At 45.3% G+C, this 22,690-nt stretch overlaps 1 protein-coding gene across 2 annotated transcripts in view; it reads right to left on the minus strand.

The window, feature by feature from the left end:
- The window catches only part of LOC143298193 (dynein axonemal heavy chain 1-like), a 148,767-nt gene that overhangs the window by 20,676 nt on the left and 105,401 nt on the right, over positions 1-22,690 (minus strand). For both annotated transcript variants that reach the window (XM_076610957.1, XM_076610956.1), the window contains 15 exons: positions 20,701-20,892; positions 19,662-19,781; positions 18,776-18,901; positions 17,382-17,531; positions 16,298-16,471; positions 14,863-15,141; positions 13,912-14,043; positions 12,516-12,761; positions 11,798-11,947; positions 10,622-10,782; positions 8,178-8,403; positions 5,887-6,234; positions 3,931-4,130; positions 3,199-3,343; positions 1,698-1,856 (listed from right to left, as the gene is read on the minus strand). In XM_076610957.1, coding sequence (XP_076467072.1) covers positions 1,698-1,856; positions 3,199-3,343; positions 3,931-4,130; positions 5,887-6,234; positions 8,178-8,403; positions 10,622-10,782; positions 11,798-11,947; positions 12,516-12,761; positions 13,912-14,043; positions 14,863-15,141; positions 16,298-16,471; positions 17,382-17,531; positions 18,776-18,901; positions 19,662-19,781; positions 20,701-20,892 — 2,808 coding nt within the window. The remainder of the gene's footprint in view (positions 1-1,697; positions 1,857-3,198; positions 3,344-3,930; positions 4,131-5,886; positions 6,235-8,177; positions 8,404-10,621; positions 10,783-11,797; positions 11,948-12,515; positions 12,762-13,911; positions 14,044-14,862; positions 15,142-16,297; positions 16,472-17,381; positions 17,532-18,775; positions 18,902-19,661; positions 19,782-20,700; positions 20,893-22,690) is intronic.

Below are 22,690 nucleotides of genomic sequence, written 5' to 3' on the forward strand. Positions count from 1 at the left end.
GATTTGTTTCCGTTTTGCTCCATTTGAGACACTGTGTCAGTACGTCCATTGCATAGTTCCCATTCCTAATCATTTCTTATTTTCAGCACTTATTTGTGAACTGAAAGATCAGAATGGAGTAAAGTTAAGCTCTGAATCAAAACTTCATTTGAATGGAAATATCCTTATTTAAACAACAACAACAAAGAAATCAAATTTATGTCGAATTCAAAGAGAAATTCATAGTTTACTTTACCTGCTTTTGGATTTTGCTTTGTGCTTTGTCTAAAAGAAAAAAACGAGCTCATCTATTTTTCACAACTAGTCATACTTATCACTCAAATTTACCTATCTTTTTTCTTCAAGACTCAATGCCGAAACATCACCACAGACAAAAAAAAAATGAATGCAACCGAGAGATAGGAAGGAAATCAATATCAGAACCCAATTATACCGCATCGTCTGACACCTAGCAACCACCCTGTGCCCAATCCACAGCAGGTAGTGATTTAGTTTTGTCTTGTATTTAATTGTGGAGTTTGGCCAGCGCAAGCAATTGTATTGTATTGTATTGTATTGTATTACTCTTTTTGTCACAACACATTTCTCTGAGTGAAATTCGGGCTGCTCTCCCCAGAGAGAGCGCGTCGCGACACTGTGAGCACCACCCTTTTTTTGTATTTTTTCCTGCCTGCAGTTTTTATTCGTTTTTCCTATCGAAGTGGACTTTTCTACAGAAGTTTGCTGGGGACAACCTTTTTGTTGCCGTGGGTTCTTTTACGTGCGCTAAGTGCGTGCTGCACACGGGACCTCGGTTTATCATCTCATCCGAATGACTAGCGTTCAGACCACCACTCAAGGTCTAGTGGAGAGGGGGGGGGGAATACTTGTGACTGTGCCTTGATTCGAACCAGTGAGCTCAGATTTTCTCGCTTCCGTGGCGGACGCATTACCTCTAGGCAATCACTCTACAACCCTGAAAATAACTCTGGGACGACAGGTCAAGGAATGTGAACAACCATCCATTCCCACGCTGACAGTACCACTCTCTCTGTCTCTCTGTCCCTTTCCTTGCATGCAGTATGTAGGTTTTCTATTTTTCAGGTCCAATGGGACAGATTGGAGGGTGCTTACAACTCTATTAAAACCGATGCGGTTGGCTGGGCTTTAAGAAGCATCCATGTTAATGATAATGAAAATGCTTTGCTAAACCCTTGTATACCCCCCCCCCAGCCTCTTCCCCCACCCAACCCCATCTTCTCCCCAACCCCGTCCTTCCCTTGCCCCCTTCCATTCCTTCCCCTCACCCTGTTTTGAATTGTGGCCTATGGCCGATGTTCAATGAAACAATTTCGTTCGTTCGTTCGTTTGTTCCTTGCAGGCAGAGAGACCGCTTTGTGTGTAGACCTCTCAGACCTGTAGCCTATAGTTATACAGAATAACATGTCTAAAAGTCCTACCAGTGTTCTCTTCTTTGGATGTAATGAATAAACCTTACAAAAACATTACTATTAATAATAATAATAATCACAATGAAGTGTTGCTCTATAGCACTGTTCCCTCACGTGAGAGGCTCTTGGCGCTTCACAAAATTACATTTACAAAGAAAGAAACAACAATATTCAAGAAGAGACAAAGAACAATCAGTCAGTCACAGCGCTCCACAAATCGCATGTTACAAAAAAAAAAGAAAAAAAAGCAAAAAAAAAAGCACTTACCTGCCCCTGTCCCAGAGAGATGGCCGTGAGCTTCTTGGAGAATCTCATCTCCTCGGCAAACTTGTACAGGTCTGAGGCCGGGTCTGTCCCCGCAGACAGCACGAAGATAAGGGGGGTAGTTGGAGACGAGTCTTTGAAGACCGCCGTCAGATCAGACGTCTGCACAAACATCATTATCGTGTGACTGGGCACTTGCCTTCCACCTTTAAAAAAAAAAAGAAGTTTTAACCCTTTGACTGCTGCTGATATGATGCGTATGCTTGTCAATGTTGGGTTGTAATCACCTCACTGAGCTAGACTGAGCTTACACGATAGAACGTACAAAAAAACTTTAAAAAAACAAACAAACAAAACAACAAAATAAATTAAACAAAATAAAACAAAGAGAAAAAAAGACCTGTGCCAGTTCCAAATTTGATGCTCGTAAAATGAAAAAACAACAACCCCCCCCCGCCCCCGCCCCCCACCAAAAAAACAACAACAACAAAACAAACAAAAAACAGAATAAACTATAATAAAGGAAAACAAACTGCAGAGGTTCCAGACCTGCAGCTCATAAAACAAAACAAAACGAAACAAAATAGCATTTAATTAATGAACATCAACAGCTGAGTGTCCAGACCCGAGGCTCATGAAATGAAACAAAACAAAGCAAAATGAAACATATCAAAGAAAAAACCAACAGTGGAGTTTCCAGAACTGAGGCTCATGAAACAAAAGAAAACAGGAATACCACCAGCCGCCGTGTCGAAGTGGTTAGCATCGCGGACTGACGGCTGGGAGGACGTGGGTTCGAATCCCAGCGGAGGTGAGTTTTTCGGCCTGTGGCTGGCTCCTACCCAGAGCTGAGTGTGCTGTGGGCTTAAACGGGGAGACTGGGACCACACAGTCGAGTGTCATCCACTTCAAGGATGCGTCTTTAGGTGTGCTGCTCTAATTACCTGACCAACACTGCAAGTGTCTGTATCTCTCGGGCCTGGTTAACGCCAGGATATCATTATGACAGGAAGCGTAGAGTACAGCCTTGTCACGCAGTCCCAAACCAAAATGGACCTCCATAGCGTCATCGTCGTCATCCTCCTCCTCCTTCATCATCATCAATATAGACAAAACAGTCTCAAAGTCTGTGACCTTTCATGCCCTGCTCTCATGGTGACCTCAGTTTCGATACCCCTCCACTTCTGTGCTTGGGGCGAGTCCTGTCAATGTCTTCAGTGTCGGCAGGTTCATGGGGGGCTGTTGTTTGATGGACGTGGTGGCGGTCTCCACTCTGGGAGGGATGCTCACTCAGGCTGGCTCCGCAACTAAGCTGTTATTGTCGTTAGTAGGGGGCTTAGTAGGTGGTGTCCTAGTATGTTGAATCAGAACAGGCACCACTTAACACCACTGAAGTGACTCAAACAGGAATACCAACAGCGGAGGTTCCAGACCTCAGGCTCATAAAATAAAAAGAAACAAAATAAAATCTATGAAAAAAACAACAACAGCGGAGGTTCCAGACCTGCGGCTCGATGAAGCGCTGACCCAGATTGGCGGCGACATAGTCCTGCATGGAGTTGGTGACCTTGTCCAGACGCAGCGCCTTCAGCACCAGGATCTTCTGGAACTGGTCCAGCTCCGTGTTCCACTGTCCGGGCAGGTCCTCTCTGTGACACGGGGGTGGGGGGTGGGGGGGGCGTCACACACACACACACACACACACACACACACACACACACACATATATATATATATATATATATATATATATATATATATATATATATATATATATATATATATGTAGCATAGTTTTTTTGTATGGAGTGAGGAAACTTAATGAAGCAAAACGAAATGTGTGTGTGTGTGTGTGTGTACGTGTGCGTGTGCGCATGCGTGTGTTGTGTGTAGATGCGTAGGTGTGTACTTGTATTTACATATGTACATGCATATGTGTAAGCAGGGACAACATGTGTGAGTGCATAGATGCATATGACTGACAGAATAAAACAGATCAAAACAAAACAAAACAAAGTGAAACAGTCTGAATAAAATCTGTCAATTAGCTACTGATGTTCATCAACTGCTATTCACAAACTTTTATTAAGAACAAAATTGGGAACGCTGAAGAAGAAAAAGAAGAAAAAAATTAAGAACAAAATACTTCCCCCCCCCCCCCAAAAAAAAAAAAAAAAGAAAAACCCACAAAAAAACCCCAGCAACAACCCCTAAGCACCAGAACACAAATGATCACCTGTGTGGGTCTCCACTGTCAAAGATGGACTTGAAACCCTCCAGGTGGTTCTTGAAGTCATCCACAAAGGGAGCAAACTTTTCCAACGCTGCCAACGTCAGGATCTCGCTCCACGAGCGCTCCGAGATCCACTCTGGGGCGGGGTTGTCCAGCTCCTTGGGCTTGTGGGTTCCTCCGGCCACCAGATGTCGCCACTCGTCCTGAACACGAGTGGTCGGGGTGTAGGTAAAGGGAAACGATTACGACATACATGCTTAAAAAAAAAAAAAAAAAAAAAGGACAGGGGGAGATTCCAAAATGTGGGGGAGATTCCAAAATGTGTTAAAAAAATCCTGCTTAACCTCCCTTTTGAATACACATATTCTCTCTCTCTCTCTCTGTCTCTCTCTCTCTCTGTGTCTGTCTCTGTCTCTCTCTCCCCTCTGTCTCTCCCTCTCTCTGTCTTTCACATAATGTGTCTATCTGTCCATATCCCTATTACCCGTAGCCTTATTTGCTGTCTTTTATGTCTCTTACATCTGTGTTTAAAATGTTATCGTTACTTTTCTGTGTTAATTTCACTTGAATCATTCATGTGTAGCATTCATGCTAGGGTTTTGTTGTTGTTTTTCCCTTGCTGTGTGTGTGTGTGTGTGTGTGTGTGTGTGTGTGTGTGTGTGTGTGCGTGTGTGTGTTACTCGCTTCCGTTCCGTACAGATGTGAGCGATGTTGTGTCTCTCAGTTTGACGCTGTGTTATACTCGTACATTATACATGCATTAAGTATTCAGTATAACTACATATATATGCGTACATGTTTGTGTGTCTCTTAGAACAACGGCAGATGTGTAAGTCGGCCAAAGTGCTAATCTCTTCACCGTTGGAAAATAAAGATTCATTCATTCATTCATTCATTCATTCTCTCTCTCTCTCTCAAATCACCTCTCTCTCTCTCCAAAGGACTAGATGCTCAGTCTGATTTTCCAGTCAAACTTGGGAGAAAGGGTGAGAGCAGGAATCCAACCCAAACCCTTACAGACACTGTATTGGCAGATAAACGTTCTGCTGCCTTCTTCTAGAGATCCACACACCATGCTAATGATGCCTTTGTGCATGTTGAGGTGAGAGAGAGAGAGAAAAAAAAGTGTCACTACAATAAATAGGAGTAACTCTCCATCTACGAGGGACACAACTCCATGTCAATGCTGCTACCGATTCAGCTAGAACACAGGTAAATAAAAGGTACATTGGAACAAACCCAGGCACTTCCTCAAAAAGGAAGCTCCAGGCTCCTCCTTATACCAATCATTTGACATGTGCACACAGCAGCAATGACAGAAGAAGAAATGTGCAAACACAAATTACGTTTTATTCAACCGTAGCATAGCCTTTCCATCCTGAATATGCTACACAGAAAATACAGAACAAACACATGATTGCCAACATGGGTTGTTGTTTTTTTTACTCGAAATGAACGAACAACGAGGCTAGGAGACTGAAGGATTTGAAAAACAACAACAACAGTTTCAGTTTCAGTTTCAGTAGCTCAAGGAGGCGTCACTGCGTTCGGACAAATCCATATACGCTACACCACATCTGCCAAGCAGATGCCTGACCAGCAGCGTAACCCAACGCGCTTAGTCAGGCCTTGAGAAAAAACAAAAACAAAAAAACAACAAAAAAAACCCACAAACAAAAAGCGGGTAACTCTCTTTCTCTCCACCAGTTCAAGGCTCCTGACTCAACATTTTTGACTCGTAATGAACGAACAACAACAAGGCTAGGAGACAACAACAGCAACAACAACAACAAAGAGCAGTTAACTCTCTCTCCACCAGTTCACCGCTCCTGACTGACTCGAAATGAACAAACAACAACAAGGCTAGGACACAGGATGATTAAAACAACAACAACAAAGAGCAGTTAACTCTCTCCCTCCCCCCCAGCCCCCAGTTGACAGCTCCTGTCACTCACTCACCATGTTGATGATTCCCTTGTGCATGTTGATGCGCACGCCCACGAGGAAGGCGAAGAGCAGCTTGTGCTTCTCGAAGAGAGAGCGGCACACGTTGCTGTAGAGGCTGAAGGTGAAGTAGTTGTTGATGTTGATGATGCGCTGAGGGATGTTGTCGGCCCGCTCCGCGTTGCTGATGCTGCCCAGGAAGATGGTGATGAACCACTCCAGGGAGTACTGGTACATGGGGTCGATGGAGGCCATGTCCGCCACGCAGAAGAACAGGATCTGCGTGTTGACGGCCACGGGGATGTACTGACTGCGGGTGGCGTCGATGTCCTTCTCCGTCTGCTCGGCCACTAGCACTTTGGCCTGGAAAGGAGGGGTGGGGTGGGGGCGGAGGGATGAGCATCAGTAAGTCACTGGGAGTGTGTTCGTTGCTTCGTTCTTGGCTTTTCGAAGAAAACGTTCTGGGGGCTAACTCATTCAAACTTGTGCCTGAGCATTACTCTGGCGCCAACCTTCGTTTCCTTGAAATGACGTACACGTTCCTACATGTGCATAAAACCACATGCAAAGGGAACTAACTTCTACAGTATTTCTGGCTGTGTCTACATGTGTCAGTTTGGAGGGTGAAAAGTTATTTCTTTTAAAGTGGATATTTGTTGAGTGCTTTCCTCCCGAAAAGGGAGCTCAAAGCGTTTTACAATAAATATCAAGACACATACAGACACACATAATTACTTACCCCCCCAAAAAAAAAGAAAGAAAAGAAAAGAAAAAAAAAGAGAGAGATTAATTTTAGCATATTTTCTTCATTTTTCTGCAGGGAAACCTGGCGGGGCTGTACACTCCCTAGGGTAAAATGTGTTAACACATCAAATCAAATCATATTGCTCATTATAACCAAGCTGACCTCAAAAGGGCCATTTCAGGGCCGAGTACCTGTGAAGCAGTTGCCTCCTCTGCTGTTCTGATAGTTACAGTGGGACACGACACTATCATACCCATCAGTTCTTAAAACCAGTCTAAGAGAACACAAAACAATGTTCAAAGGTGGATTAACCAATATCAAAAGGACTGCAGGTGAACTGTGTGGATCTTAAAACCAGTCTAAGAGAACACAAAACAATGTTCAAAGGTGGATTAACCAATATCAAAAGGACTGTAGGTGAACTGTGTGGATCTTAAAACCAGTCTAAGAGAACACAAAACAATGTTCAAAGGTGGATTAACCAATATCAAAAGGACTGCAGGTGAACTGTGTGGAAGGTAAACAGCTATCGCTCACACAGAGGCTTTTCCTCCTCATTCTTCTTCTTCTGCGTTCGTGGGCTGCAACTCCCACGTTCACTCGTATATACGCGAGTGGGCATTTATGTGTATGACCACTTTTTACCCGCCATGTAGACAGCCATACTCCGCTTCCGGGGGTGTGCATGCTGGGTATGTTCTTGTTTCCATAATCCACCGAATGCTGACATGGATTACAGGATCTTTAGCGTGTGTATTTGATCTTCTGCTTGTGTGCATACACCAATAGGAGTGAAAGGATAATTAAAACTTGAAACTTGAAACTTGAAACTCGAAGGGGGTTCAGGCACTGGCAGGTCTGCACATATGTTGACCTGGGAGATAGGAAAAACCTCCACCCTTTACCCACCAGGCGCCATCACCGTGATTCGAACCAGGGACCCTCAGATTGAAAGTCCAACGTTTTAACCACTCAGCTATTGCGCCCGTCCTCCTCCTCACTCAAAGATGAATGATAAGCATTAAATCAAATACTACTTCTACTTATTCAACCGTTACTATTACTGTTACTAAAACTGTTCATCTGCCTTACTAATGTGTAAAGAATATATATTTTTATATATTAGGGGATTGAAAGGTTGCTTCCGTAGTCATGTAAAGTAAGTTGGGTTTTTTTTTAACGAAACATAAAAGAAATACTGCCCAACCATTTATCATTGTTTGAAATTACTGAATCCCTGTTACACTGTCCAATATGAGTGTTTTTACAATGCAACCTAATGATATTCAATTTCAATATTTGCTGTTGTTCTTGTTGTTCATTGCTGCTACAATTATTTCTAAGGATTATTGATCCCACTGTTCTAGTTTATCCTTTCTCTGTGCCACCCTTTTACCCACCATCCCCGTCCCCATGTCCAACACACACACACACACGCACACACGCGTACACATGACACGTTTAATATCACTTAAAGTGAAAAGATGTTAAATTAAAAAGAAAGAACACAAACACACACACTCTCTCTCTCTCTCTCTCCCAAACCCCCAACCAAACGCACCTTGATCTCCTGGGACTTGATCTTGGAGGCCTCCAGTGTGGCGATGAGGTCGATGTCATCCACGGGGCTCCCCTCGCTGGAGCTAAGACGATACAGGATCCTGTCCTCGATCTCCTTCAGTTCCTGCTTCATCTTGGCGTTGCTGATGATCAGCTGGTTCTTGGCCTCCTCCAGGTCAGGGCGTTCCTCCGCCACCACGATTCCCAGCAGCTGGTCCTCCAGACCACTGTGGGGGAAGGGGATGGGAGAAGCACACACATTGTACTATTGTATCATTCCTTTTTGTTGTTTTTTTTTCTTCTGTTGTTGTCGTATTGTACTATTGTATCATTCCTTTTTTTTTTTTTTTTTTTTTTTTTTGCTGTTGTTGTCGTAACAGATTTCTCTGTGTGAAATTCGGGCTGCTCTCCCCAGAGACAGCGCCTCGCTACACCGAAAGCGGCACCCATTTTTTTTTTCCTGCATACAGTTGTTTTTTGGTGTGTTCTTTTCATATCAAAGTGAATTTTTCTATAGATAAAAACTACACTTTATTTGTATTTGTATTTCTTTTTATCACAACAGATTTCTCTGTGTGAAATTCGGGCTGCTCTCCCCAGGGAGAGCGCATCGCTACACTACAGCGCCACCCATTTTTTTGTATTGTTTTCCTGCGCACAGTTTTATTTGTTTTTCATATCGAAGACGATTTTTCTGCAGAATTTTGCCAGGAACAACCCTTTTGTTGCCGTGGGTTCTTTTACGTGCGTTAAGTGCATGCTGTGTACGGAACCTCGGGTTACCGTCTCATCCGAATGACTAGCGCCCAGACCACCACTCAAGGTCTACTGGAGGGGGAGAAAACACTGGCGACTGTGCTGTGATTCGAACCAGTGCGCTCAGATTCTCTCGCTTCCTATGCGGATACATTACCTCTAGGCCATCATTCCACATTAGTTTCTGTTTCAAGCAGGTGACGGAGCGTGTGGGCTCATCCATATACGCTATACTACATCTGCTGTAAAAAGAAAAATTTAAAAAAAGAAGATAACAGAAAAAAAACCCAAAGAGCAACAGCACATGCCTGGCCTTTGCATCAACGCAAGGCGCTGATCAGGTCTTGAGGGGGGAAAAACAGAATGAATGGATGGATGGGTGGATGGATGGGTGGATGGAAGGAGGTGGATGGATGGATGGATGGATGGATGGATGGATGGATGGATGGGTGGATGGGTGGATGGATGGGTGGGAAGGAGGTGGGTGGAAAGTTGGATGGATGGATGGATGGATGGATGGATGGTGGATGGATGGATGGGAAGGAGGTGGGTGGAAAGTTGGATGGGTGGGTGGGTGGCTGGCTGGATGGATGGATGGATGGGTGTGTGTGTGGGTGAGTGACAATCACAATGACAACTATTTTTATGTCCATTCAACAAGGAAGCCCTTCAGATACGGGGGTGGGGGGGTGGGAGTGGGGGGCATTACAAACAATCGTGAGCACAATTCTGGAAACAGGCGTGTGTGAGTGAGTGGACAGATGGGCGGATGTGTGAACGGACAGGTGAGTGTGTGGGTGGATGGACTGGTGGATGGGTGGGTGGTTGTGTGGTTGCGTGGTTGGATGGGTGTATGAGCGGCTGGGTGAATGAATGGGTGGGTGTGTGGATGGAACTTTGGTGGGTGTGTGGATGGATGGACTAATGAATAGAGAAATGAATGAATGAAGAATGAATGAATAAATAAATAAATAAACAAGCATACAAATAAAAAAATAAAGAACACAAATAAACAAATGCTTACCATTCAGTTACATCTTTACCACATGTTTTTTTACCTGAAATAATATATTCTATATAAAACAGCCATATCAAACAAACAAACAAAACAAAACAAAGCAAAACAAAACAAAAAAAGAGATCACTTGCATCTTGTTCGTTTACTGTGAACAAGGGGATGAAAATGACCAATACCTTGTTTGTATGCCGCATGTATGTATGACCGCCATGCCAGAAACACACACACACACACACACACACACCAAACACACACACACACACACACAACACACACCAAACACACACACACACACACACCAAACACACACACACACACACACCAAACACACACACACACAACACACACCAAACACACACACACACACACACCAAACACACACACACACACACACACACACACACACACACACACCAAACACACACACACACACAACACACACACACACACAAAACACAAACACACACACACACACACACATACTGACCCCCCCCCCCCCCAAAAAAAAATGCACCCTCAACCAATCCGTCCCCACAAACACACACACACACATACATCCCCCACCCATTCCCACAAACAAAACACAGGCCTCTCCTTCCGTCCCCCCACCTTTAACTCCCGCCGCCGCCCCACCCCCTTAACCCCCAGCCCCCCCTCCCCCGAACACTGACCTTGGCGACAGAGTGAAGTTGACGAGGGTGACCTTGGTGGAGACCTCGGGCGTGTAGTGTGGGTTTGGCAGCTTGGTGGTCATGTAAAACTTGAAGTCGTTGTGGTATGGGATCACCGCGTCTCCCAGTTTTATCACCAGACTACCTTGCTGCTTGAAAGTCTGAGGAAAGGGAAATATAGATGGTTTTTTTTTAACTCTCTCCATACGAACGGCGAAAGAGACGGACGTTAACAGCGTTTCACCCCAATTACCATCATCAAAATATTGCAAGCGGAAGGCTCTTATACTGAAGAGGTGAATGTTGACAAAAGAATACCACAATTCTGACGACGGAAGCTAAAGGTTGGGTCATTCAGACACCCACTGGACATCCGAGGGGTCTGTGTAGAGGAGAAGAGAGGACTGGCCGTACTGAGTGAGTTAAACAGGGTGGTAAAATGTGTTGATGAACACTGTTAACTCTTTCACCCACCAGAGGCGACCTTTGTTTAACCACACAGTGCACCGCCATAGGCGACTTTTGTTGACCAGACAGTGCACCGCCATAGGCGACTTTTGTTGACCAGACAGTGCACCGCCATAGGCGACTTTTGTTGACCAGACAGTGCACCGCCATAGGTGACTTTTGTTGACCAGACAATGCACCGCCATAGCGACTTTTGTTGACCAGACAATGCACCGCCATAGCGACTTTTGTTGACCAGACAATGCACCGCCATAGCGACTTTTGTTGACCAGACAATGCACCGCCATAGGCGACTTTTGTTGACCAGACAGTGCACCGCCATAGGCGACTTTTGTTGACCAGACAGTGCACCGCCATAGGTGACTTTTGTTGACCAGACAGTGCACCGCCATAGGTGACTTTTTGCGTGTGAATGACTGGTGTGAAAGCGATTAGATCTGTCTCTGCACAAGATTCAGCGCTATATAGATACCTTTATTATTATTATTATTATTTTACCTGTTCACATGTTCATCTTACCTGCCCACGTGTTTATCTTACCTGACCAGATGTTCATTTTACCTGTCTTGACATTTACTTCACCTATTCAGATGTATATCTTACCTGTCCAGATGTCAATCTGACCTGTCCGTATGTTTATTTTACCTGTCCGTATGTTTATCGTACCTGTCTATATATCTATTTTACCTGTCTGTGTGTTCATTTTACCTGTCTGAGCAGGATGGGCTCGAGCGCAGGGTCGAGCTCTGTGGCGATGTTCTCCAGCAGACAGGGTTTGCCGAAGCGCACAGCATTCTCCAGAGAGCGCAGGAAGTCCTTGTCAGACAGTTTGATGATGTCAAGTCCGTTGTCACGTTCCTGGGGAGAAACAGCATGGGGCTCTGATCATCTGAACCAGATAATAATAATAATACGAAGAAAAAATACTGATGGTGATAATAATAACAACAACTACAACAAAAACGACAGTAATAATAATAATCTGATGAACAGTTCTTCAGTGCGGTGCCCAAATGACTCAGCACAGAGCAGAAGAGATTTAAAGAAAGAAGAAGTCATTACTTGCTAAACAAGAACCTGTAACCTTTGCGCCCCCCCCCTTTCCAACACACAATAGCACACAAACCCTTCCTTAGATCCCACCCCCCATACACATCACCCCGCCCTCCTCCCACCCTACGCAAAACATCCCCCTATACACACACACACACACACACACACAAACTCCTCCCCCCCCCCACATCCCCCAACTCACCATGTTCTTGACCCACTTGTTGGCCTGGCCCTGGGGGTCGATGAAGAGGGGCTCCCTCCCCCCCCCCCCACCCCGACACACAAACACCCTTCCTCCCCCTCCCCTTCCCCCCTGTCATCCCCCAGACACCCACACCCACCCCAACACCCTCACCCAACCCCCACAACTCACCATGTTCTTGACCCACTTGTTGGCCTGGCCCTGGGGGTCAATGAAGAGGGGCCATCGTCGAGAGAACTGCACGATGACGCCGTTCTCCACGGACAGGTTGTCCTTGGGCAGCCCTGCGATCTGCCAGCTGCGGATCTTGACCGGGTCGCTCATGGTGGTGATGAGGGAGGGGTCCTCCGTGCGGGGCACCTTGTTGGCGTCCAGCTCCTTGTACCAGTCCTGCGTCATGTTGTGACGGTACTCCCCCTGCGAGAAGAGAGGAGGAAACGGCTGTCATAAAGTGGTGGTCAGCAAGTGTTTAGTGTGCATGGCCCATCAAAACAGAAAGTAGTGAGATGTCATCACCCTTTCCTCACATAGGCTTTCCTATTCACACTGTCCTCTTCTCATCACTTGACAACGGGCCTATGGTCCGAAACGTCGTGTCAAAACAAAGAGGATTCAACTACCACCCAAAAGGTTTTTATAAACTTTAGTTTTTTGTCTTTGAAGAATAATGCAGTCATTTTTGTCTTCTTCCCTGGTGATGTTTGATTTAGGGGGGCACACGGCAGTGCAAAAGAGATTTGGGTTTATGATGGATTTTGATTCTTGAACATCTCTTCTATCATATGCATAAGTTTATCCACTGTAAAGATGTCTTTAACAAATGAAAAAGACCAATAAAGATTGCTTTCTGAATCACGAAAGTGTTTATTTTGTTCAATTTCAACGCAAGTCGTCAAGTTTCTGGCCTTGACAACATACCTTGGACTTGCTCAATGATGAGTAAACCTACAACCATGAGACTTTGCATGATTGTTTTATGACATGTTATTGAAGTTTGGTCACGAGTATGTATGAAAGTATTCTCTGGGTTTTAATTCATAGCAGTTCCAATCTTTTTACCCATTGTAAATTTTGAGGATTTTGCAATACCCAAAATTTCAAAAATTCATAAAAAGTACAATAATTGAAGAATCAACACAATCTGACGTGAAAAGGAAGATAATGTCATTGTGTATCAAGTCCACATAACAAAAAGTGTCTGCATGCACCACATGGACCACAAGCCCGATTTCTTTGATACATTTAGAACACGTTGCACAGGAGGAAGGAAGAGAGGGCAAACACCAGTGGCCGGCCCCAGTAGCGTCTCGGTGTGTGTGTGTGTGTGTGTGTGTGTGTGCGTGTGTGTGTGTGTGTGTGTGTGTGTGTGTGTGTGTGTGTGTGTGTGTGTGTGTGTGCGTGTGTGTGTTTGGAGATGCTGTTGCGCGCATGTGTTTTGTTTGGGTGAGGAGGAAAGTGTGGGAAAGCACTGGCCACAGCATTGCGAGTATGCTGCACTAACAACGTACTTCACGGTACATTCCAACCTGAAAAGCTGTGGGGATGGGTGAGGTGTGGATGTACTCACGGTGAAAGGTCCGAGGTAAGCGATGCTTGCGGAGGACACGAGGATGTTACCGACGATGTTGTCGATGACTCTCTCCAGCGTGTCCACGGACTCGATCCACCTTTCTTTCTCATCCGCCAGGCCGCCAATGAGCTGTCAGAACAAACAGGGCATTGTGGGGATTCAGAAACGAAGACCGATAAACTTGTCTTTCGGGCTGAGGACTCATCGTTGTTATTGCTAACCTCAGTCTGGGGAAGTCAGTCTCACATGACATAAATGTGCATGTTTACTTACCCCCACCCCCACGTCCTCGACATACACATACACACACACACACCACAATAAACACACCCCTTAACCCTTGCCACACAGACACAGACACACACTCACACTCACACACAGCACCCCACCCTACACACAATAAAGATATCCCTCAACCCCCTCCGCCCCCCCCACCCCCCCCCCCCCACACACACAAACAGCACCCGACGCAACACACAACAACAACAACAAAAACATCCCCCAATCCCGCATCCCTTGCAATTCCCCTCTCGCCCCCTCACCACCAACATACAACACCCCTCCCCCCACCAAGCCCACCCTCCCACCCACCTCACCTCCTGCAACCCCCTCTCACCCCCCCCCCCCACAACCCAACCAAACAAACCATCCCCTCACCCCCTGCAACAATCCCCCTCTCGCCTCCTCACCACCAATATACAACAACAACCCCACCCACACCACCACACACCCTCTCCCTCCTCCCACCAATATACAACAACAACCCCACCCACACCACCACACACCCTCTCCCTCCTCCCACCACCACCACCACACCAAACCACACCACACCCACCACACCCCTACTACCACCCCTCTCTCTCTCCTCCCCACCCCCAATCCACAAACCAACCCAAACCAACACCCCCCACCCCCCACTCCCCCACGACACCCACCACCTCCACTGACCTTATCGGCGCGGATCAGGCGTGCCTCGCACTCAGTGCACTTGTTCTCCAGCTCCTCCTTCTTGCGCATGCAGTCGTCGTACTTGGCCTGCAGCGTGGCGATGCCCTCCTCCACCTCCTGCAGCCGCGCCTTGGCCGCGTCCAGGATGCGCTGGGTCTCCGCCAGGTCCTCCTGGGCCTGCTTGAGGGCCGCCCGCTTGGGGGCCACGCCCTTCGCCACGAAGTGATACTTGTGCATGGCCCGCACCCATTGGCAGATGGATGTGCAGGCTTTGGACACCTGTGTGTTGGCGGGTGGAAGAGAACAACGAGGTGAAAAAAAAAAGGTGGGGTGATGCGTTTGTGTATCTGTATTTTGTATTTCTTTTTAATCACATCAGATTTCTCTGTGATATTCGGACTGCTCTTCCCAGGGAGAGCGCGTCGCTACACTACAGCGCCACCCTTTTCTCTTTTCTTTTTTTTGTATTTTTTCCTGCGCGCAGTTTTATGTTTTTCCTATCCAAGTGGACTTTTCTACAGAATTTTGCCAGGGACAACCCTTTTGTTGCCGTGGGTTCTTTTACGTGCGCTAAGTGCATGCTGCACACGGGACCTCGGTTTATCGTCTCATCCGAATGACTAGCGTCCAGACCACCACTCAAGGTCTAGTGGAGGGGGAGAAAATATCAGCGGCTGAGCCGTGATTCGAACCAGCGCGCTCAGATTCTCTTGCTTCCTAGGCGGACGCGTTACCTCTAGGCCATCATGTGTGATGCGTTTGTGGTTGTTGGGGTCTTTTTGTGTGTGTGTGTGTACAGGCGTTGGACACCTGTTGTCGGCGGAGGGAGGAGGGAAGAGGACAACAAGGTGAAAAAAAAAGGTGGGGATGTGTTTGTGTTTGTGTTGGCTTTGGATACCTGTTGGCGGGTGGTGTGAGGAGGGAGTGAACACAGGCGGATATAAAAAGGGTGATGATGGTGGTGCGTTTTGTGTTGTGTGTTTGTGTTTGTACTGGTTTTGGGTTGAGTTGGGTTTGGGTTTGGGTTTGGGTTGGTGTTGGTGTTTGTGTTTGTACTGTGTTGTCTTGTGCTGTGTTGGTGTTGTGTTGTGTCGTGTTGTGCTGTGCTGTTGTGTTGTTTTGCGTTGTGTTGTTCTGAGCTGTGTTGTGTTGTGTTGTCCTACTGGCCCACGGAGGGGTGCGGGGGGTGTGGGGGTGGTGGTGATAATAACCATCATCATAATCATCATAATCATAACTATCATAACGGTAATGATAACAGTAGTAATAATGGCAGACTGATGCCCACACCCTCTGGACAGGGAGCTTGTGGCATTAACAACAGGAGTTATGTCACACACACACACACACACACACACACACACACACACACACACACACACACACACACAAACCCAGCAAAACCCTACAACAACAAACAACAAACCAAACTTGCCTTAGCGATGGCAGCGGGCTGGAAGGCCTCATCATCGATGTAGGGCTGGATCTTCTTGATGACATCGTCGGGGATGTTGTCCTTGTCGTACTTGAAGAGACCTTCCAGGAACTTGGTGGGGTCCTGCAGCAGTGCCTTGCCCGGCTCCCAGTAGTCGTCCACCTTCTGCCCCGGCTGTCAGCACAGTGTACACATCGTGTTAGAACGACACACACACGTGTGTACCTGATGGTTTGTGTTACAATGACGCACACACACACACACACACACACACACACACACACACACTTTTTCGCTTCAAGTCTCCACACTCAGCTCTTTCAAGTCTGGCCTTAAAACCCACCTCTTCCCAAAATAGCCTCCCTTGCCTGCCCTTCCTTGTCTTTAGTTTCTACAGTATTAGAGTTATGCATGCGTGTGAATGACTGGTGCGAAAGCGCTTTGATTTGTCTCTGCACAAGATCCAGCGCTATATAAATACCATTATTATTATTATTATTATTATTATTATTATTACACTTATACATGATGGTTTGCGTTACAATGACACACACATATGTACTTGATGGTGAGTGTAGGAACGACACACACACGTACATTGTAGTTTGTGTTAGAATCATACACATATGTATGTACATGATAGTTAGCATTAGAACGACACACACACATATACATACATCATGGTTTGTTTTAGAAGGAAACACTCGCTTGCACATGAGGGGAAATTTATCAAAAGTGTTAGAACGACAAAAACAAAAAGTGTCTGAACTACACAAACGTACATGATGTTTAAGAATGTCACAGACACACACACATGCACACAAATTCCAACACACACACACACACACACACACACACACACACACCCACACACACACACACACTACCTCCTATTATGAAAAGATGTCAAATGAAACTGATATTACAACTCTGCACCTTAAGCACACCCATCCAACAACCCAACCAATCACCAACCCCCTCCACCACCACCACCCCGACCCCCCTACCACCTTCACCCCCTCCCCCCCTCCACCCTTCCCCCTCCCCCCCACACAAGCACTGACACAGCAAACACATATCTCACCTTTTCTCCAGCGACCTTCTTTGCCTTGACGCCCTTCATGATGGAGACGGCTTCAACCACAATCCGCACGCCCTCTGGTGGCCTCTGCAAGGCTCGAACCTCCACCACGTCTCCCTTGTTCAGAGACTTCAAGCTGGCCAGGGCAGCATCCTAGCATGTACAGCACACAGGCAGTTAGTACACTACTGCTATGGCAACTACTTCTGCTGCTAATGAATGGCAGTTGTTTAGCGCATTTCCCAAAGCTAAATCCAGACTTAAGTCTCAAAGTTGATTCAGTATCATGCGTGATGAGATGTGTTCAACTGAAGCATGAATGAACGAATGCACACGCCGCGTTCATGAGTGCGCAGCAAAATCATATTCTCCCCCTTTATCACCCTACTGCAAACCACACCAAATCATATTCACAATAAAAAGTTGGCACACAACAACAACAAAAAGCATGTTGCTGCTTAGTCCGTTACAAAACATCAACACAATCAATCTACTTTCACAATCATTCTGGTTCCCACAATTAAAAAAAAAAAAAATCTTTTAACATGTTTTTTTTTTATCTCATCATCTGCTAGTTTCATTGGTATTACATCCACGCCGCTCATTCCGAGTCCCCCATATACAACCAATAATTTCCATTGTCATAAGGTCGACAGTCGTATTGTATTGTATTGTATTGTATTGTATTGTATTGTATTGTACTACTCTTTTTTGTCATGACAGATTTCTCTGTGCGCAATCTGGGCTGCTCTCCCCAGGGAGAGGGCCTTGCTACACTGAGAGATCCACCCTTCGTTTTGTATCTTTTTTTTTCTGCCTGCAATCTTTTAATTGTCTTCCTATCGAAACATACAGACACTGTATCATACCCATGATTCCCAGACTACCCACTAATTTCTGCCATCACAAAGTCCACAGGCACATGCATCCTGCCATCTTCTCTCTCTCTGTCTGTCTCTCTCTTGCTATTCAAATGACGTTATTTCTATTACTGTTTTTTTGTAACATGTGCATGCTTATTTTAGTTCAACTGTTTTATTTTTTTTATATTGTTATTGCTTAATCATTATCTCGACCTATAACAATTTTCTTGTCTTGTACTCTCTCTCTCTCTCTCACTCTCTGTCTCTCAATCTCTCTCTCTCTCTCTCTCTCTCGCTCGCTCTATCTGTTCCCTCTCTCCTCTTATTCTCCTCTATGTAGTGTTGTAAATGTCAAATTACCATTCATGTATCCATGACTGTGTGTGCATGCTGTACTGATATAATGATTTTCCCCCTTTTGTTTTTTGTTTTTATGTTACTGTTTCCCCTTCGAGGGCTGGATGAAGAAAAGCATTGTTTTGCTTACTCTATCACCCTCAGCAAATAAACTTTATTCAATTCAATTCAATTCACCAAAGCAGGCAGAGCCTCGTTGAGGTCACGCTGGGCGTCATCGGCGATGGCCTGCGTTTCCTGGGCCTTCTTAGAGGCCTGGGCCTCTTCCTTCTGCACCACTGCCTTCGTCTCTTCAGCGATGGCCTGTAATGTCACAAGCACATACATCTGTCAGTAGTCTGTCCACTTTAACCCATTCAACCCAAGGGAGTACACAGACTCAACTGGCTGGCTTCCCTGCTGCACTGATGAGGGAAAAAATGCAGAAAATATACTGCAATCAACCGGGTTTTTCTCTCTCCAATTGACATGTCAACAGAGTTACAGAAGTTTGTTCCCTTTGTTTGCAGTTTATGCGTATGTTGGAAAAAGACTCGTGTGCATATATATATATATATATATATATATATATATATATATATATATATATATATATATATATATATATGTGTGTGTGTGTGTGTGTGTGTGTGTGTGTGTGCAATGTATTATTTTTGTGTGTGCTGTGAATGATACACAGAAGGTGAATCATTTTCCCATTTATCATCAGTATTACATCTTTAAAATGTTATGTATCTGTTGTTGTTTTTTACTGCTAATCACGGTGAGAATGCTTTTGAAAGTGAGGAACCGCGCTACATAAGCCTCCAGATTAGTATTATTATTATCATTATTTTTTCTTCTTTCTTTTCATAGCATGATCAACATCGACTTGCCAATAACTCTGTTGTGGATGATGCATGCTGGGTATTTTCGTGTCTCCATAACCCACCAACCAAACACACTGACATGGATTACAGGATCATTAACATGCGTATTCGGATCTTCTGCTTGTGTATCCCATAATAATAATCATAATATGATAATATTATCATTATCATGAAAGCAAAGGCAGAGCACTGACTGTGTCCTTGGAGATCTTCTCCATGGTGGCGATGGATTCCTTGACGGCCTCCTCCAGCAGAGGCCTCATGGTGGCCAGCTCCTCCTGAAGTTTGGCCACCTCGTCTGCCGTGCTCAGCAACTGACACACACACACACACACACACACATGTTAAAGAACCCACGGCAGCAAAAGCCATGGAGTGTTGTCCCTGGTACAAAATTCTGTAGAAACATCTACTTTGATAGTAAAAAAAAAACCGAAAAAAACCGTAAAACACATGATCAGCTGCTGTTGTGAAGTGGTTGTTGGCACTGTGAACTGATGGTTGGGAGGGTGATGATTCAATACTCAGGGAGGGTGAGAGTGGGGTCGGGGGGTTGGGGGGTTGGGGGGGGGTGGCGTGTGGTTAACTCCTACACAAAGCTGAGCGTGTACAGCCATTATCATTGATCAGCACATGCATATTCACAACACACACACAAACACACACACACAACACACACACACACACGCACCGCCACACCCCAAATCACACACATCTTGTCACCATTACCATAACCACTGTCATCATTCACCACACACACACACACACACACACACACACACACACACACACACACACACATGAAGTAGTTGCTAACGTGGCGGTAGCCTTGAAATGGCCTTTGTGGTCAGCGAGGCTCTAAGCACCATAACGTGATTTGATTTGATTTGATTTGATTTGGTTTCACACACACACACACACACACACACACACACACACACACACACACAAACATACACCCACTCACACACACACACACACACACACACACACACACACACACACACATGCCGGCGCAGAGTTTCAGTCATACACATATGTGTGCTTGCTTATGTTGTCCTTGTGATGCTCACACATATGATTATGCATACATAAATATACACACCTATTCGCGCACGCACACACACACACACACACACACACACACACATACACACACACACACACACACACACACACACACCCTCCACACACACCCACCACGCCCACACACACACACACACACACACACACCTTGTCCAGACCGATCTTGAGCCTCTTGCGAGCGGTGCTGAGCTCTGTTTTCTTCATTCCGATCAGGTTGGAGAAGATTCCCAGCAGCTCCAGGTAACTGGTGGGCGTCACGTAGTTGTAGCGAGACAACTCCGCCAGGAACTTGCCCGAGTAGTTGGTCACTGACTGATGCACCTCTTGGCACATCACCACCTGGGGAAACACACACACACACACACACACACACACACACACACAACACACACACACACACACACACACACACACACACAGGGAGTGTGTTGTCAGTGGTGGAGGTAGTAATAGTAGCGGAAAACTGACTGACAGACTAATAACAATTTTGACCGACGAAAGACACCCACTACATGATGACATTAATAGCAGAAGGTCAGACATAAGTGGTAGGTTTAGAGCTCCACGCTCAAGAACATCTCGATACATTAATTCATTTATTCCTACAGCCATTCGCGCACACAATCAAAACATCCAATACACTAAGTGAACCCTCCCACCCCCCAACCCCCCTCGCCACAGCAACACCTGAACTTCACCAGCAGACGAGTGTATGGGAGCAAACATTATGCGTGCATGTGGGACTGAGCGGGTGAGCACGGGCAAGCAAGCATTTGTGTGTGTGTGTGTGATCGGAAGTGATTTTTAAATATTTTCTTATTTTACTTGGATTTCATATATCTTAATGTTAATGTTCTAATCTTATTGGCGTGACATATGTTATGTGCATGCATACGTTGTTTGTGTGTGTGTGTGTGTGTGCATTTTACTTATATATACGATTTATTCCCTTGATGTTTTTTTATTTATGTATTGTTGTACAATACCTTATGGTCTTAACGTGTGTGTGTGTGTGTGTGTGTGTGTGGGTGTGTGTGTGGGTGTGTGTGCGTGCGTGCGCGCATGTCATTTTTAGTAATCTTATACCCTTTTTTTTTTTTTTTTTTTTTTTTTTTGTTGGATGTTTTCATTTGTTAATATTGTTGTGCAATACCCTATTGTCTTAACATGAGTATGTGTGTGTGGGGGGTGGGGGGTGGGGGGGTTAGTATATCGTCAGCTATTGGGAATTCTTATTTGACTAGTTTTAATCTCTTCTTATGTTGCGCATGATTTTATGCCAGTGTTTACAATGAGCCTGTGATTGCACAACTTAATTTCCATGTGGATTAATAAAGTGTTTTTGATTTTGATTTTGATTATTTTTGGTTCGTCTTGTTTTGTTTTGTTTTGCACTTCAATGGCACATCACCACCTGTGGAAACAACACACAGACACAGACACAGACACACACACATACACAGACACACACACACACACACAGGGAGTGTGTTGTCAGAGGTGGGGGTAGTAACAGTGGTGGTACTTTTGTCTGTTTTGTTAGTTTTGTGTTGCACTGTTGTCAGATATTCTGTGTATTTTTCGCCCCTGCGTTAGTTGATAATTAGTGACACGTGAAAGAGCACGATATAAGCTCAGGCTCGTTTTGCTCAAGTTTTCATTTTTCATTATTGAATGCTGTATTTTGTCTTGTTTCTTGATATCAAAAACGTTTAAACTACATAGGGAGGCTGGTTAGGTTGGTACTGAGGAGGAAGGTGGCAGAATGGTTAAGACGCCGCTTGTCTGCCAATCCAGAGTCCGTGAGGGTCTGGGTTCAAGTCCTACTCTGTTGCCCTTTCTCCCAAGTTTGACTGTGAAAATCGAACAGAGCATCTACTTGTTTGGATGTGACGATAAATTGTGTGCAGCACGCACTTCGCGCACTGGAAATGAACCCATGGCAATAAGAGTGTTGTCCTCTTGAAAAATTCTGTGGAAGATATCCATTCTGATAGGTACACAAATATATATAACAAGCACTCAAGGCCTGACTAAGCGCGTTTGGTTATGCTGCTGGTCAGGCATCTGCCTAGCAGACCTGGTGTGATGTATATTTGTCTGGAATCAGAGACAGAAATTGATAATGGTGTTGAGG

This window comes from Babylonia areolata, chromosome 23 (assembly GCF_041734735.1).
Source record: "Babylonia areolata isolate BAREFJ2019XMU chromosome 23, ASM4173473v1, whole genome shotgun sequence".
Taxonomy (NCBI): domain Eukaryota; kingdom Metazoa; phylum Mollusca; class Gastropoda; order Neogastropoda; family Buccinidae; genus Babylonia; species Babylonia areolata.